Genomic DNA, 17,492 nt, shown 5'->3' on the forward strand with positions numbered 1-17,492 from the left:
TGAATATGATCAAACTTCTCTACTAAGTTCTCAGCCTGATAAGGAAAATCCCTTGTCAGCTTAATGAAGCATTCAAAGAAGACATCTGACTTTTCAAGCTGAACTTGAAGGTTATATCAAAGTGCAGAGAGCCAGAGGCTTAGAACCAAAGACAGATGAGAGAGGACTATTTGGAAAGAGTTGATTTCAGACCCAGGTATAGAATGTTTGATCAAAGACTCCCAACTAAAACCATCCAGACCGAGCCGAGGTCATGCAGTGTTACTTCAGTGGCTACAGCTCATGACAGCATGAGGTACTGTCGATTCACCAGGGCCTGTTTCTCAGAAAAACCAGCACCCTTGAACCTTAGTCATCAAGAGTATAATTATAGCTCATACAATGTAGAATCTAGACTTTACAGGCACCTCTCAGAAAACAGTACCAGTACCCAAAAAGCTGGTCACAAACTGATACACCAGAAGAGAAAATGGCACCCTGAAGACAGAAAAAATCAGAAGAGCAGAAAAAATCAGAGGAGCAGCAACCTGAGCATAAGAGGAAAAAAGGTGGTTATAGGAAATAGGTTTAGACAAACACAAGAGCATCCAAAAAAGCAAAACAGAGGTAGAAGCAGGATCAGTACAGAGAAGCTTAATCAAAGGGAGAGAAAAAGATGGATCAGTGCAGAGAAGCTTAGTCAAAGGGAGATAAAAAGATGAGATGTAACCTCTAAGAAAGGATCGTAATCACAGAAAAGGGAAAAAGGAGTAAGGCAGCGAAAGGACAGAGGAGGAAGTGCTCTGGGACCAGTCTGTCCTTGGATTTTGAAGCTCTTGAGTTGATGTTCCTGAGGTTAAATTGGAAAATCATTGAGGTTGGCTTTCTGATGTTCATGTTCATGGCACTTTTCTCATGGAAACAGGCACTTTCACTTCCAACAAAGGCCAAGTGAACAGAGTATGTAGGCTTTGACTGGGTAGCTCAGTTGGTTGGAGTGTGGTCCCAATAAGCCAAGCTTTCAGGTTTGATCCCTGGTTAGGGCACATAATGAGCAGCAACCAATGAATGCACAAATAAGTGGGACAACAAATTGATGTCTGTCTCTCTCTCTCTCTCAAGTAAAAAATAAATAAGCCCCTAAAATATTTAGTATGCTTGATAACACCAATATGAAAATTACTTTCCTTCATTTTCTAGAAACTTCATTACATTTTTTCTTACAAATAATGTAATTTCCCTTAATGAGAGCAGCTTTACTTTGATTCATCAAACTGCTATGATGATGGAATTATTTTCCCCTTGGGAAGTCATTTTGAATTGGAGGATTAATAGGCTCTATACTTTTATAGAATCTATTTCTTAATTGGGTTTGTTTTAATTTGGGGTGGGGTATTGTTATATTCATTAGTTTTCTCAATTTACATTTTTTTCCTCTGCTAGATATATGTTATTTTTGAAGTTCTTTATGTATTATAGATTGAATAATGAAAAATGAAATACATTAAAGTTATCTTAAGTTACATATAGTTTTAAAAGTTTCAAAGAGTATAAAAAATTCATTTATAGTAAGTGCTTATAATAAAGTTCTAATTTCTAAAAAATAATGAAGCCAAAAACCAGTTCTTTGAAGTATTAAAATGATGGTAAGGGAATAAATAATTCTATACTCATAAATTCAAAAGCTTAAATAAAATAGGGCCATTCCTTTCTAGATATAAACTATCAAAACTCACAAAGAGACATAACCTGGACAGTCCTATATCTACTGTAGTCCCCCTTTAAATGTGGAGGATACATTCTAAGATCCTTAATGATGCCTAAAACTATGGAGTAACAAAACATACTTATGTTTTCTCCTACACATACATACTTCTGGTAGTTTAATTTATGTATTAGGCACAGTAAGAGATTAACAAGAACAAAAAGGAAAAATATAACAATATAAACTAAAATAATTATGTGAATGTGGTCTAAAATTAAGACTATAAAGAGAGAACACTACACATTTATTAGAATACATAAATGAATAAAAACATCTGTTTTAACCACATGCTGGTGAGGATATCGAACAATTGATAATCTCGTACATTACTGGTGGGAATGCGAAATTGTAAAGCCACTTTGGAAAACAGTGGGCAGTTGCTTAGAAAATGAAATACATATTTACCTAATGTGCCATAATTTCAACTCAAATCTTTATCCCAGAGAAATGTTCACACAAAAACCTCTACATACAAATATTCATATCAGCTTTATTTATAAATGTTAAAACTTAGAAACAACTCAAATGTTCTTCAAGTGACTACTTAATAAAGAAAGGAGCTGTTCCATCAATACAATGGAATGCTACTCAGAGAAAAAAGAGATGAAGTATTGGTACATAAAACAAAGAGGGTGACTCATCCCAAGATGACAGCAGCCAGACTGTAAAGTTCATTTCTGTGACATTTGGAAAATGCAAATCTTTAGGATGGAGAACAGGTCAGTATTGCCAGGGGCTAAGGATGTGAGCAGGATTTGCTTAAGTAGAACCCACAGAGTGATGGAATTTTTTGCATCTTCATTGTGTTGGTGGTTGCATAATTACATATTTGACAAAAGTCTTAGAACCGTACACCAACATAATGGAATTTTATTGTATGGGTAAAATTTAGAATGCCTATATAAAAAAGGTTTTTCCATGAATGCTCTTTGTTATATTTTAGGGTATGTATCTCTGAGGTGAATAGAATGTTATTTGTTTAAGTACTATCTCTTAGGTGACATACACCTGAAATTTTCCATTATCTCTTAGGTGTTGAAGTGCCATCAAAAGACTCTTTGCCAAAGAAAAGGCCAATTTATGAAGATAAGAAGAAGAAAAAAACGCCACAGCAGCTAGAAAATAAAGAAGGTTTGTAGACAAAATATTCTCATTTAAAAACTTTTTTCCCCCACACTTTAAACAGAATGTCTTTAAAAAAAAGTCAATTAATCATTACAAGTCGAAAAAGTACTTGCGTTTTAAAAATCTAGATCCTACCCTATAAATAACTTTTTTAATTTAATTTAATTTTTTAATCTTTATTGTTGAGAAAGTTTTACAGATGTCCCCACCTTCTTTTTCCCCTTTGTGCCCCTTCACTGGTTCCTGCCCTGTCCCAGACTTTTGCCACCTTATTGTCTTTTTTTTTGTCACCCTATTATCTGTGTCCACACATATATTGTATATATATATACACAGTGGTGCCTCGCATAAAGAACGCCTCGCACAGCGAACGCTGCACACAACGAAGTCGCCCGAGCTTCCACGACCGCTTTGCCTGAGCTTCCACGAATGCTTCGCCCGAGCTTCCACGATCGCTGCCGATGTATTGCATCCTTCCGCGCAGGCACTGCAGGCAGTCGTTAGTCACTGCGCTTAACTTAAGCACGTATCGCGGCAATCGTTCTTCATTACGAATTAAATCACGCACGTATCACGGCAGTCGTCCTTTTAAGTTAAACTCAATGTTTTTTTTTATATCATGGCTTCTAAAAAAAGCAGGAAGGTGATTTCTGTTGAAATGAAACAGGAAATAATTAGAAGGAGTGAATGTGGGGTAAAACAGTGTGACCTCGTCAAAGAGTTTGGCCTCAGCAAGACCACCATTTTCACCATTTTGACAAATAAGGATGCAATCAAATCAGCCAAAGTAGCCAAAGGAGTATCAAAACTATTTCATGAAAAACATAGGTCTTCAATCCACGAGGAAATGGAGAGGCTATTAGCGATTTGGATTAAGGACAGGCAGGTGAAAGGTGACGTAACAACCCAAGATATTATCTGTCACAAAGCCAAGAGAATTTATGACGATCTAAAGAAAAACGTCCCTGGAAGTAGCAGCAATCAAGATAATGAAGAAGAATTCAAAGCCAGCAGGGGGTGGTTTTTTAGATTTAAGAAAAGGTGTGGAATCCACAGCGTTACTATGCATGGTGAGGCTGGCAGTGCTGACAAGAAAGAAGCAGAAAAGTTCTCTATTAACTTTCAAAAATGTATTAAGGATGAAGGATACTGCCCACAACAAGTGTTCAATGCCGATGAAACGGGTCTTTTCTGGAAAAGAATGCCGAGCAGAACCTTCATTAAAAAAGAGGAGAAGAAATTGCCAGGACACAAAGCTATGAAGGACAGACTTACCCTTATGTTTTTGTCTAATGCCAGCGGAGACCTCAAGATCAAACCTCTATTGGTTTATCACTCTGAAAATCCAAGAATTTTCAAGAAAAATAACGTTATTAAGTCCAAACTGCCCGTCCATTGGAAGTCCAATCAAAAAGCCTGGGTGACCCAAGTTATCTTCAACGAATGGATTCTGGAAACCTTTGCTCCTGCCGTGAAGAAATTCTTGCTGGAAAAAGAACTGCTGCTCAAAGCCCTTCTGATACTTGACAATGCCCCTTCTCACCCAAAAGACCTAGAGGAAATATTGCAGGAAAATTATCCTTTTATCAAGGTGCAGTATTTGCCACCAAACACCACATCCATTCTTCAGCCAATGGATCAGCAAGTTATTGCGAACTTTAAAAAACTCTACACTAGAGCCCTCTTTAATAAGGTGTTTGAAGAATGTGAGTTTGGTGGAGACAATATGACTGTCCGAAAGTTTTGGAGAAATTTGATGTCCTTATGGCAATACGACTTATACAGAAGGCCTGGGAAGAAGTGTCACAAAGGACCCTCATTTCTGCTTGGAAGATGCTTGTGCCTTCGTGGACCCAGGAAGAAGCAGTAGTTGATGACACAGAAGTGGTGAAGGACATCATCACAGTGGCCCAAAGGTTGGAATTAGAGGTAGAGGAAGAGGATGTAGAGGAGCTTATTGAGGAACACGAAGAAGAGCTGACAACTGAAGAGCTCCAAGCACTTCTGGTCCAGCAACAGGACAATGCTCAAAGGGAAGCGTCATCTGATAACGAGGAGCAACAATCAAACAATCAACCAATCCCAACTGCTGACATCAAGAACATCCTGGTCAAATGGAAAGCAGTTCAGGAGTTTACCAATGCCCACTATCGGATTCAGCTGAAGCAAACAGGATCAACGATCTTTACTCTGATACTCTTGTCCGTTATTTCCGGCAGATGTTGGAGAAAAGAGAAAAACAAACGACTTTGGACAGGTTTTTCATGAAACCATCGGCCAAAAAGCAGAAAATGGATGAAGATGTGCAAGATTCAGTAGACTCTACTTAGTCTGTCTTAAAATTAAAAAAATGTGTGTTTTTTTTTTAAAAAATTATGTTTTTAGATGTGTCTAAATAAAAATAATAACAAAAAATTTATCTTTTTTTTATGTCATCTTAGCATATTTTATGCTACAGAACGAATTATTTTTTTTAACATGTATTGTTATGGGAAAACGCGTTCCACATAACGAACTTTTCGCATAACAAGCTTACTCCTGGAACGAATTAAGTTCGTTGTGTGAGGCACCACTGTATATATATAAAGTCTTTGGTTAACCTCTTTCCTCCCCCTTTCTCTCTGAGATTCTTTTGTCTGTTCCATGTTTCCATGCCTCTGGTTCTATTTTATTCATCATTGTTCATTAGATTTCTTGATTGCTTGCTTTGATTTTTACATTCAATTGTTGATAATGTGTTTATTGCCATTTTATTGTTCATATTTTTTCTTTTTTTCTTTAAGAAGACCTTTTAACATTTCATTTAATGCTGGTTTCGTGATGATGAATTCCTTTAGCTATTTTTTGTCTGTGAAGCTCTTCATCTGACCTTCAATTCTAAATGATAGCTTTGCTGGGTAGAATAATCTTGTTTGTAGATCCTTGCTACTTGTCACTTTGACTATTTCTTGCTACTCACTTCTGGCCTGTAAAGTTTCTTGAGAAATCAGCTGACAGTCCTGTAGGTAACTAACTGCTTTTCTCTTGCTTTTTTTCCTTTTTGTTAAATATATTTTACTGATTTTTTATAGAGAGGAAGGGAGAGAGATAGACAGTTAGAAACACCAATGAGAGAGAAACATCGATCAGCTGCTTCCTGCACACCCCTTACTGGGGATGTGCCCGAAATCAAGGTACATGCTCTTGACTGGAATGGAACCTGGGACCCTTCAGTCCACAGGCCGACTCTATCCACCGAGCCAAACCAGCTAGGGCCCTCTTGCTTCTTTTAAGATTTTCTCTTGGTCTTTAACCTTTGGCATTTTAATTATGATGTGTCTTGGTAATGTATTATATAAATATATGCATATAAGTCTTGGTGTGGGCCTCTTTGGGTTTGAAACTTTATGCTTCCTGCATTTGTGTGTCTATTTTACCAGGTAAAGGAAGTTTTCTATCATTTTTTAACATAGGTTTTCAATTTTTTGCTCCTTCTGGTTACCCCCATGATATGAATGTTGGTATGCTTTAAGTTGTCCCAGAGGCTCTTTACACTATCTTTATATTGGATTCTTTTTCTTTTTGCTCTTTTAATTTTTTTTTCTTCTTCCTCATATTCCAAATTGCTGACTTGATTCTCAGTGTCCTCTACTCTATTGTTGATTCCCTGTAAATTATTCTTCATTTCAGCTAATGTATTATTCATTTCTGAATGGTTCTTTTTTATGTTGCTGATGTTCTCACTAAAGTTCCTTGAAGTTCTCACTAGGTTCCTTGAGCATCCTTATAACCATTGTTTTGAATTCTGTATCTGGTAGTTAGCTTGCTTCCATTTTGTTTAGTTCTTTTCTGAAGATATTCTGTTCCTTTGTGACCTGTTTCTTTGTATCCACATTTTGGCTGCTTCCCTGTGTTTGTTTCTATAAATTAGGTAGAGCTGCTGTGGTAGGTGTCTTGCATGGCCCACTGGCTCAGCCTCCCTAGTCACCGAGCTCAGCACTTTAGGTGCTTCCCTGTGTGAGCTCATTGCACTGTCCTGTTGTAGTTAAGCCTTGATTGCTGTTGACATCACTGGAAGGGATTGACCTCCAGGGAAACCAGCTGTGAGGACCAGCTGTGACTACAGCAGAAAAACTATGTGCAGGAGACACCCCTGTGGAGCAGGACTTGCTTCATTGTGGCTTTGGTGCTCACCAAGTGCATTCCTTGAGTGTGTCACTCATGGATGTGGTAGGGCTTAATCTGGTGTGGTCTGAATATGAGCACTGAGTGCACTGGCTCTGGGATCTCCTGGGAGGTTCAAAATCAGCTGTTGCCTGTTCCCCTGCTTGGCCAACTTCTGTACCCCTTCCCACTCCTCCCTCCCCTCCTTTCCCCCTTCCCACCCTCTCCCAGTCTTGAGCTACAGAACTATTTGTAAATTGCTGCTCCCTGTGTTGGGCTTGGAGGTGCCCAGGAGAGGCCAAACTGTGAATCAAGGCAGGTTGCTGCTAGTGCCAGGCCTGGGGCCACTTACAAGAGGGTATTAGGCATGGTAAGGCCAGCTGCTGCTTGTTTGAGAGGTTTTAGGAAAGTCTGAAGCCTAAGCCACCACAGGCCATTTCATGTGGAAAAGCTACTGGAAACAGTTTGGGTGGGCCTGCAAATTGGGTAGGACCAGATCTCAGGGAATCACCATGGTGGGCAGACAGGTCTGAGCCAGATTGATCGACACTCAGATATGGTGCCTGATTGTTGACTCTGGTGGGGGGAGAGCGGTCAGCAAAGGAACAATGACCTTTGCCAGCACTTTTGTCTGGGAGAAATCTACCTTATAGTTCTTGCCCTGATGTCAGATAATTTAGGTCTTCCCCCTATGTCCCTGCATCCTTTCAAGCTGCTGTCCCACATCTGGAGCTCAGAGGGAGTGGGTCTGAATAGTGTGCTGGCCCTTTTTAAGAGGAACGGCGGGACTCTATAATTCTTTGTTCACTCAGCCACAGTCCCAGCTGGTTTTTTCAGCCTGAAGTTACGGAGACCTCTTCTCCGCACTGAAACCCTGGGATGAGGGGTCTGATGTGGGGCTGGGACCCCCTGGCTCTTCATGGAGGACCTCCACGGCTCAGATGCTGCCAGTGGGTGTTAGACCAGCCTGTACCGCACCTCTCCTCCTCTTCCCAGTCTCAATGTGTCTTCTACATTAATTCTCTAGTGGTAGGATTTCCATTCGGCCAGCTTTTAGGGAGTTCTGAAGGATGTTCTGTAGTTTAGTTGTAATTCTGATTGGTTGTGGGAAGAGGTTGAGTACCGTGTTTACCTATGCTGCATTCTTGACCTGCCCCCTGAATAACTATTCTTAACTGGAAAGTACAACTATCATTTTCTTTTTTTCCCCTCAATCTACTTTCTGTAAAATATATGACTGATGCTTAAACATTTTTGAACACGATAAAGAATGTAGGTTTATACTAATGATTTTTATTCAATACTTAACAGAGTATCCTATCAAAAATTATATAGTAAAAAATATTAATTTGGTTTCTGCCCTTCAGTATCTGAGCCGGTAGAATTAAGTGCTGCTGTAGAAGTTGTGGAACAAGGCGAACCAGAAAAAGAAGAGTCACCACCTCCTGTTGAACCAGGCCAGTAGCTTTGACTAATAACTTCCTATTAAGTAGCATTGATGTGTCCACAATGTCTTAGTTTGGGGAAACCAGATATCTGGCAGGGTGGCCTATTTTTAATAGTCCTTTAAATCTTTTTTATTTTGTTATTTCCATGTTGCAAAAGTGTAAAAGTGAGCCTTGAATCAATTGTATGTCTCTTTTTGTAGAGAAAAATTTTTGTAGAGAGGATAGAGGTTTTTTATTTCCTGTTTCTATTGATGGGTCAGAAAATCTTAGGTGGTACCAAGAAGAGCTGAAGTTCTTTAATCTTTCCAAAGAAAACTTGGAAGAATTTTTAAATAGAACTTTTTAAGTCATAAAAGTTATTATTTTAAAAATCTTCTTAGAGGTCAGCCTCTTATTTAGTAAATCAGTTCATTTACTTAGTGTTTGTGTTTTTAGGTTGGAGAAAGTCTCTGGTTTTCTTTTCCTTTTTTTTTAAGATAAATGTTGTTCTAATTCATGAGACTAAATATTGATAGGAAGCCACAGGCTAACATAATATATATTTGGTAAAATCAAGAGATTCTCAAGTGTTCAAAGAGAGGAATGGAAGTAGAAATATTTGAGGATGTCAAGACTGACTATCCTGGGGGGGGGGGGTGGAATTATTGATAGTCACTTCCCACCTCGCTCTTGGTTCTCAGTGTAAAAATATCATTTGTTTGGGTACATCTCAGCATAATGAAACTAGAGAAATTCCAGTTTACATGCTTATAGCAGTGCGGGGTTGTGGGTGATATCTGTAGCAGTAGGAAGAATTGTAAACTGGATGGAGGCTGCTTCGGGCGCATGTTTTTTATTGTTTCTTCCTCCTCAAGAAGTCTTATGCAAACTTCCTGGCAAATGATGATTTTTCCAGGGACGAAGATACTACATGTGCCCTCATCTTTTGCGAATAATTTTGCCTAATTGGATTTCAGTAAAAGTGTCATTGTTGTTAAGGACAGTATTAAATTTTTAATATTCAAAATAATACCTTTCTGACCATTTTTGAGTTGTAAGCACAAAAATCTATTCTAATTTTCAACTGGAATAGAGATGTAGCTTCATAATATCCAGTTATATAATTTATGTAGTATTTGTTATCTATAGAGGCTAAAGAAAAATAAATTCTTATATGTATAAAGTTTAGTTAAAAAATCAAAAAGTATATGTGAAATTTCATTTGTCTTCAAGAATAGAGTGTGATTATGTGCTCAAGTGTACAGGTTGGGGCAAGAATAGATTTCCAGTTATGAGTAAATAAAGCAGAGTTAATTCTTGTACTAGAGGCCTGGTGCACGAAATTTGTGCATGGTGGGTGAGGTCCCTAGGCCTGACTGGCTATTGAAGCATGAGCGTTTGGTGTGGATCTCAGTCCCCCGTGTGCCACCTGAGTTATCAGACCCCATTCACACTGCCTTTACCTGGCGCTGTCTGCTCACCTGCTCCACCATCTTGCCGTGGTCCCGCTCTCGTCAGGGCCCGCAGCGTCTCCACTGCTAGTTCCATGTTGCTGACGCCTGCCATGTTCCACACTTCCCCTTGGTGGTCAGCACTCATCAGCGAGTGGTCAAACTCCTGGTCCAACTGCAGGTCGAGGGGAAAATTTGCATATTAGGCTTTTATTATGTAGGATTATTATTTACTAATTATTGCATTTTTCCATACAACTGTAAACTTACTTTTGCCCCAAATTCAAAATACTAGAGAATTGTGAATCATCTTACCTAAAAATAGACAAACATGTAAATTGACCATACCTCTGCTGTGCCAACAGCCAATCAGGAGTGATATGCAAATTAACCCAACAAAGATGGTGGTAATTTGCATACACAGGGGCTGAGTGATGGGGGCGGGTGGAATGCTTGTGTCCTTGCCATGGCGACAGAGCAGGCATTCTGCCCCACTCCAGGTCTCAGAGCCTCTGGGCAGCATGGGAAGGCGGGGCTGAAGCCGAAAGAGGCGGCTCCAGGGCCTGAGCAGAAAGGAAAGGAAAGCCCATTCTAGCACGAATCTTTGTGCATCAGGCTTCTAGTTTAGTAATAGTAAATTATAACATGTTAGCTATATTGAAAATTAGTCCCAAAGATAATGAAATTGTGTGTATTTTTTTGCCTAATTAAAACATTTATTTTTATGTCAGCATAATTTTCCACTTTTTCTATGTCTTCAATGAAAACTTTTATTTACAGAAGAGGAAGAAGAAACTGAAGAAGCTGGATTGGATGACTGGGAAGCTATGGTCAGTGATGAGGAAAGAGAAAAAGGTGAATAGCTCATAAGCACTCGTGGATAAATCCCGTGGTTGTTAGAGGTGTTTATATTTAAAGGAATAGTCTCCTGATAATGACTGCTATATGAGCATTCCCAAGGACAGAGACCAGTTTAGCACTCTCTGTTGCTATGGTTCCTAAATCCTCATGTGGATCCCATTTCATGAATAGGTGGTTTTTCAACTATTTGCAAGATAGTTGCCTGGGATTTAGAATATAGTTTTTCAGAGTGATAATGTTATAAATGGGGTTAAGTTATTAAAGCTAGCCTACAAAAGGCCCCTTTAACTTTAAACCTAATAGAAATAGAAATAATAGTATATTTACAAATCACTCTGAATAAAAAAATAATTTTTTTTGGTAATTTCTATCCTTTATTACTAAAATCAACTTTTTTAAGGTTTAATTCTGCTGGTTTTTTTCCTTTTTGAGATGGATATTTGTCTCATGTTTTTTATCAGTTTTGCAATGTAATAAGCCATTATTTCCCCTCAGGTATTCTAATTATGACTAGATAGACCTTGTTACTGTATTGTTGCATTTTATTTTTTCCACGTTACTGTATTTTCCATCTTATTACACCTCTGTGGTTTATTCTAGTAGTTTGCTCGTTTTAAATTTAAAAAAAATTTTTTATTGATTTTAGATAGGGAGGAAGAAAGAGAAATATTTATTTGCTGTTCCAGTTATTGATGCATTCATTGGTTGATTCTTTGTATGTGTTCTGACTGTGGATTGAACCCACAACTTTGTCATATCAGGACGATGCTCTAATCAACTGAGCTACTCCACCAGGGTTAGATTATTTCTTCTGATCTATCTTCTGATTCATTAATTTTCTATTCGAGCTGTTTTTCTCTCCTGTATATTTCAGTTTTAGAATTTCTACTTAATTAATAGTTTTATTTTTTAAACATTTTAATCTTTTGTTCCCTGTATGTTAAAGGTGTAGTTATTTTTTAATTTTGCCTTTATGACTTCAGTAGAAGCCCTCTGGGTATGCTGGCTTTCCTCATGAGAATTGTTTTCTTGTGTGGTTTGTTACTTTATATATTTTTATAATATACCAGATACGATACCTGGTGCACAAAATTCATGCACTAGGAGGAAAGGGGGGTGTCCCTCAGCCAGCCTGCACCCTCTCCAATCAGGGACATCCCTCTTACAATCCGGGACTACTGGCTCCCAACTGCTCACCTGCCTACCAGCCTGATCACCCCTAACAACTCCCTTGCCAGCCCGATTGTCCCCAACTGCCCTCCCCTGCCAGCCATCTTTGAACACATGGGGGAGGCCATCTTGTGTGAGGGTCAATTTGCATATCTCTATTATATAGGATAGGTATTATACTTGTAAAAGTATAGAAATACTTTGTGGTCAAGGATTTTTTTTTTCACCCTCCAAAAAAAAAAAAAAAGTCTTTCTACCAAGTTTCCCCGAAAATAAGACCTAGCGCATGTAAAGATAAGACATCCCCTGAAAATAAGACCTAGTGCAACTTTGGGAGAAAAAAATTAATATAAGACACTGTCCTATTTTCAGGGAATCAGGGTCCATCTACTAGTAGTGAACTAGGGAATAATAAAACACTAGTTAATTCCAAATGTAGAATTCAGAGAACCCAGAAGTATTCTGCTAAGAATGAGGGGAAGTTCTGTTTACTGCCTATTCATTCTTACTAGTAGGGTGCAGTTTTTCAAGTTTTACCTCAGGCAGATATGTTCGTCCTACAGTAAGGGTAGTGTTCATCTACCTTGCCTTCACTGAATCCTTGTTAGGCCTGAATTTCCAATGCCCCGAATCACGACGGGGCTAGAAAGCACTGCTCAGCCTTTGAGCTGACTTCTCCAGAATTCTGCACATAAACCCCAAGGGAGAGAAATACCAAGTATTGTGTTTGTCATCTTGGGTTTCTGTCCTCTTGTATCCTGGCTTAGTAATGTCTTTTTAATTTGATTATGTATGGGTTAATGCTTTACATTTTTACTGTTAAATAGCAGTCTTTATTGTAGCATGTGGGTAAAGACTTGTTTGGAAATAAAGATATAATCTGCCTTATTTATCTTAAAGGTCTCTATTATGTTGATGGAATCTCATTTTTTATTTTCATTTATTATAAAATCTCTTGTTTTTCTGAAAGAAGGAAATACAGTGCATATAGAAGTAAAAGAAAACCCTGAGGCAGAAGAGGAGGAGGAGGAAGAGGAGGAAGAAGAAGAAGAGAGTGAAGAGGAAGAAGAAGAAAGTGAAAGCAGTGAAGGTGAAGAAGAGGAAGAAAAGGTGTTAGATGAGAAAGATTTGGGGAAAACATTAGTTAAAAAGCCAAGTAAAGAATTGAGCTCAGATTCTGAATATGACTCTGACGACGATCGAACTAAAGAAGAAAGAGCTTATGACAAAGCAAAACGGAGGATTGAGGTATTTATTGTTCCCTTTCTTTTTGCTCCTTTTCTCTGCAGTCCTCCTCTGTGGTCCTTAGAACTGCATTCTACAACAGAGGCTTTTATTTAACAGCATTTTAAAAAATATCGTCACAGAATAGTATTTTGACCAGTTCTGTAAGTCAAGACAATAGTAGATAGGACACTGTTCTAACCAAAAGTTCCCAGTCCCTTACCCAAGTCAGAACAGTGACTGCTTCATCATGCTTTACTTGTGTTCTCAGAATTTTAGTGTGCTCTTCAAGTGATGGTTTCTAGGTATGCAGAGGTATTCTGAGCTTATGTCCTCTACTTAGAATCATTAGTTAAGTGTCTCTGTTGCATATTTAAGTTAGTTAGTGTGAGGCATCTGATCATGTAAATTTGAATCTGGTGGGTTAATAAGGCTTCTCTTTTATTAAAGTGCACATACCTAGGAGACTTACTCTATTTTTTCTGCTTAATTCAGCAGATTTCAAGAGATAATGTTCTTAAATTATGTCAGCTTGGCATAAACAACACACTAAAAAGTAGTTTAGCTTGCTTGAAGAGGCTAAGGCTAAAAACTATCTTAGCTTTATCTTTTCATGAATAATTATAATTAAAAAATTATTTTTAGTGCCTTTATCAGTTTTTGCTGTTTTCTTCTGTAAAGTCTGGATAGGTATACATTTCTGAATTTCAAAAGGGCTAATATTGTGCATGGGAAGGAGGGTGGTCGTTCCTCAGCTCAGCCTGCACCCTCTCCATTTCTGGGATCCCTCTCACAATCCAGGACTGCTGGCTCCCAACTGCTTGCCTGCCTGCCTTCCTGATTGCTCCTAACCGCTTCTGCATGCCAGCCTGATTGATGTCTAACTGCTCCCCTGCCAGCCTGTTTGCCCCCAACTTCCCTTCTCTGCCGGCCTGGTCACCCCTAACTGCCCTCCCCTGCAGGGTTGATTACATCCAACTGCCCTCCCTTGCAGGCCTAGTGCCTCCCAACTGCCCTCCCCTGCTTGCCATCTTGTGTCCACATAGGGGTAGGATATTTAACCACATGGGGGAAGCCATATTGTGTGTTGAAGTGATGGTCAATTTGCATATTACTCTTTCATTAGGATAGAGGCCTGGTGCACGAGTGGGGTCCAGCTGGTTTACCCTGAAGGGTGTCCTGGATCAGGATCAGGGTGGGGTTCCCTTGGGGCGTGGGGCAGCCTGAATAAGGGGCCTATGGTGGTCTGCAAGCCAGCCATGCCCGCCAGTCACCCAAGCGGAGGCCCTGGTATCTGGGATATATTTACTTTCTACAATTGAGACTTTGTAGTCTGGAGAGAATCAAGCCTCCTGCTTGCTCTGTGGTGGCAGCCGTTTCTGTTTGGATTTGTTTACCTTCTATAATTGAAACTTTGTAGCCTTGAGTGAAGGCTTAGGCACAAGGGCAGGCGGAAAGCTTGTCTTCCTCTGTTGCCAGGGAAACGCCTCCCTTCTGCTCTCTGTGGCTATAGCTGTCTTGGTTGGGTTTATTTGCATACTCGGTCTGATTGGCTTGTAGAGCAAAGTGATGGTTAATTTGCATATTATTTTTTTATTAGGTAGGATTAGATAGGATTAGGTAGGTTAGAGGCCTGCTGCGCAGGTGGGGGCCAGCTGTTTTTCCCTGAAGCGTGTCCCGGATCAAGGTGGGGGTTCCCTTGGGGTATGGGGCGGCCTAGTTGAAGGGCCTGTGGTAGTTTGCAGGCTGGCCACGCCCCTTGGCCACCCAAGCAGAGGCCCTGGTATCTGGGATTTATTTATCTCCTATAATTGAAACTTTGTAGCCTTGAGCAGAGGCCTGGGCCGGCCAGGGTGTGCAGTAAGCTTGGGTTCCTCCATTGCTGAAGAAACCCAAGCCTCCTCACTCCATGGCCACAGCCATCTTGGTTGTGTTAATTTGCATACTCACTCCTGATTGGCTGATGTGTGTGGCTTGTGGGTGTAGCAGAGGTTTGGTCATTTGGCATATTACTCTTTTATTAGATAGGATACTGCAGTGAACAATCACTATTAGACACCTGCATCTCTGTACTTGTCCTTCATTGCTCCAGGACAGATATTGAGAGGTAGAATTTCCAGGTTAAAATTGATACTATATTGCTTTACAGAAAATTTTAACACTTCACCAAGTATGAGAGAGAGGGCATTTTTGCCCAAATCAATCCTAAGGTCACAGTGTTCGCATTCCAGCAGTATGTACTGTGAAGCTCCTTTTTAGTCAATACTCGCATGTCACTTTGACATTTTAAAACTTTTCCCCCACTTTCTACAGAAAGGTCTCAGTGTCTAGTGGTAGAAATGAAAGTAAAGAGTTTCTACAAAAATGGTTTTTAGATGGAAATAGTGTTGATACTTCAGAGTCCAGAAGAAAGTCTTACCTCATTTGAGTGGCAGCTTTGTTGTGCATGAAAGGTTATCATTTGAAAGAACTGCTGGGCTCTCAGAAATGAAGTGTTTAGGTAATGAAATGCTGCAGAAAACACATTGTGGTTCAAGGACAGACTTTCTTACGCCCTGTCATACATTAGAAGGTAGGAAATGCCTTTGGGAGGCTTAACGTAAACTTCTGACTGGTAGGTTTTATAATGTTTGCACACTGGACAAAGTTTTGAAATAAATGGTTTTACAACTCTGAAGTTCTAAAGGGATATTTGGGATGCAAGAGCATACCTCTTTTTATATAACCTCCACGTAAGTTAGAGATTGTAGTGTATAGTAAATGTGACAGGAAGATCCATTTCTTTTCTGTTTATTTTATTCCATTAAGTTAGCTATGTGCAAAAGTGGCTCGAAATTTGAGCCAACACCTTACATTGAGCTTATTCATATTAACAGTGCTACTCTGAAACTGAAAGCTACTCTGACGAGGTTTATTCTTACCCAAAGGTACTGTGATGGAAATTAGATTGTGGCCGAAACCAGTTTGGCTCAGTGGTAGAGCGTCGGTCTGCGGACTGAAAGGTCCCGGGTTTGATTCCGGTCAAGGGCATGTACCTTGGTTGTGGGCACATCCCCGGTAGGGGGTGTGCAAGAGGCAACTGGTCGATGTTTATCTCTCATCGATGTTTCTAGCTCTCTATCTCTCTCCCTTCCTCTCTGTAAAAAAATCAATAAAATGTATTTTAAAAAAAATTAGATTGTGAAGCTCACCTTGTAAAACGCAGTTACATGTAGTTAAATCAAGAAAGAACTTGAATGAGATGGCGTTCTCTTGCCAAGGCAAAAGGAAAATAACGATCAGTTTTGCAGTGTTATTTCTGAGGGTTTTTTTCCTTCCTAGAAACGGCGACTTGAACATAGTAAAAATGTAAACACGGAAAAACTGAGAGCCCCAGTTATTTGTGTACTTGGACATGTGGACACAGGGAAGACAAAAATTCTAGATAAGGTAAGAAAGTGCTGTTATGCACTGATACAAGTTTGAAAACGAATGATGCCTTATGAAAAGTTAATACAGACCATGGCACATATATGCAGTTCTCGTTACAATAAATATGTTACTACTTCCTTATTGTGTTTGCTTCCTTTTGCATTTTGAAAAACAAATATGAATCTGCTGTCTTGCCCCAGCTCCGTCACACGCATGTACAGGATGGTGAAGCAGGTGGTATCACACAGCAAATCGGTGCCACCAATGTTCCCCTCGAAGCTATTAATGAACAGACTAAGATGATTAAAAATGTAAGTAGACTGTATCTCATGTTTTAATATATATATATTTTAGATAGATATCATAGGACCATCATATTCCATTTCCTTCCCCCTTACTCCAGGAGACCATCACTATTCTGAAGTTAGTACAGCCTTCCCCTCCATGTTTTAACGTTTTTACCACCTATCTCCGTGGTTCAAAATAGAGCTCTGTCCTGGCCACATGTCTCTCAGTGGTTAGAGCATTGGCTGTGCATTGAAGGGTCTCAGGTTCAATTCCTGGTCAAGGGCATGTACCCGGGTTGCAGGTTCGATACTCGGCCCTGGTTGGGGCTCGTGCGGTATTTGTTGTTGTTGTTATTATTATTATTATTATTATTATTATTATCTCTCACATTGATGTGATGTTTCTCTTTCTCTCTCCCTCTCCCGCCCTCCCTCCCTTTTATACTCTATAAAAATCAATGGGGAAAATATCCTCAGATGAGGATTAACATAAAAAAAAATTTTTTTTGAATTTCCTCCCCATCAAATTATATATCAGATTAATTGCATATACTACCTTCCTTATTTTCTCTGTACTGGAGATATTCCATCTACTTATGCTGCATATAACACAATAAAGAAGATCACACAAGATTAATGCAAAGCGTAA

General features: G+C 39.3%; 1 protein-coding gene and 1 pseudogene across 4 annotated transcripts in view; both read left to right on the forward strand.

Moving 5' to 3' along the window:
• EIF5B (eukaryotic translation initiation factor 5B) overlaps nucleotides 1-17,492 on the forward strand; it is a 48,375-nt gene that overhangs the window by 15,502 nt on the left and 15,381 nt on the right. Inside the window, exons 7-12 of one of the 4 annotated variants that reach the window (XM_036454057.1) lie at nucleotides 2,777-2,875; nucleotides 8,380-8,469; nucleotides 10,671-10,745; nucleotides 12,895-13,169; nucleotides 16,467-16,574; nucleotides 16,757-16,867. In XM_036454057.1, the coding sequence (XP_036309950.1) occupies nucleotides 2,777-2,875; nucleotides 8,380-8,469; nucleotides 10,671-10,745; nucleotides 12,895-13,169; nucleotides 16,467-16,574; nucleotides 16,757-16,867 (758 nt within the window). Of the gene's footprint in view, nucleotides 1-2,776; nucleotides 2,876-8,379; nucleotides 8,470-10,670; nucleotides 10,746-12,891; nucleotides 13,170-16,466; nucleotides 16,575-16,756; nucleotides 16,868-17,492 lie in introns of all 4 variants that reach the window. The other 3 variants (XM_036454056.2, XM_036454059.2, XM_036454060.2) reach the window with 3 other exon arrangements.
• LOC118727977 lies at nucleotides 64-1,029 on the forward strand (annotated as a pseudogene).

The sequence above is a fragment of the Pipistrellus kuhlii genome, unplaced genomic scaffold (genome assembly GCF_014108245.1).
Source record: "Pipistrellus kuhlii isolate mPipKuh1 unplaced genomic scaffold, mPipKuh1.p scaffold_m20_p_27, whole genome shotgun sequence".
Classification (NCBI taxonomy): Eukaryota; Metazoa; Chordata; class Mammalia; order Chiroptera; family Vespertilionidae; genus Pipistrellus; species Pipistrellus kuhlii.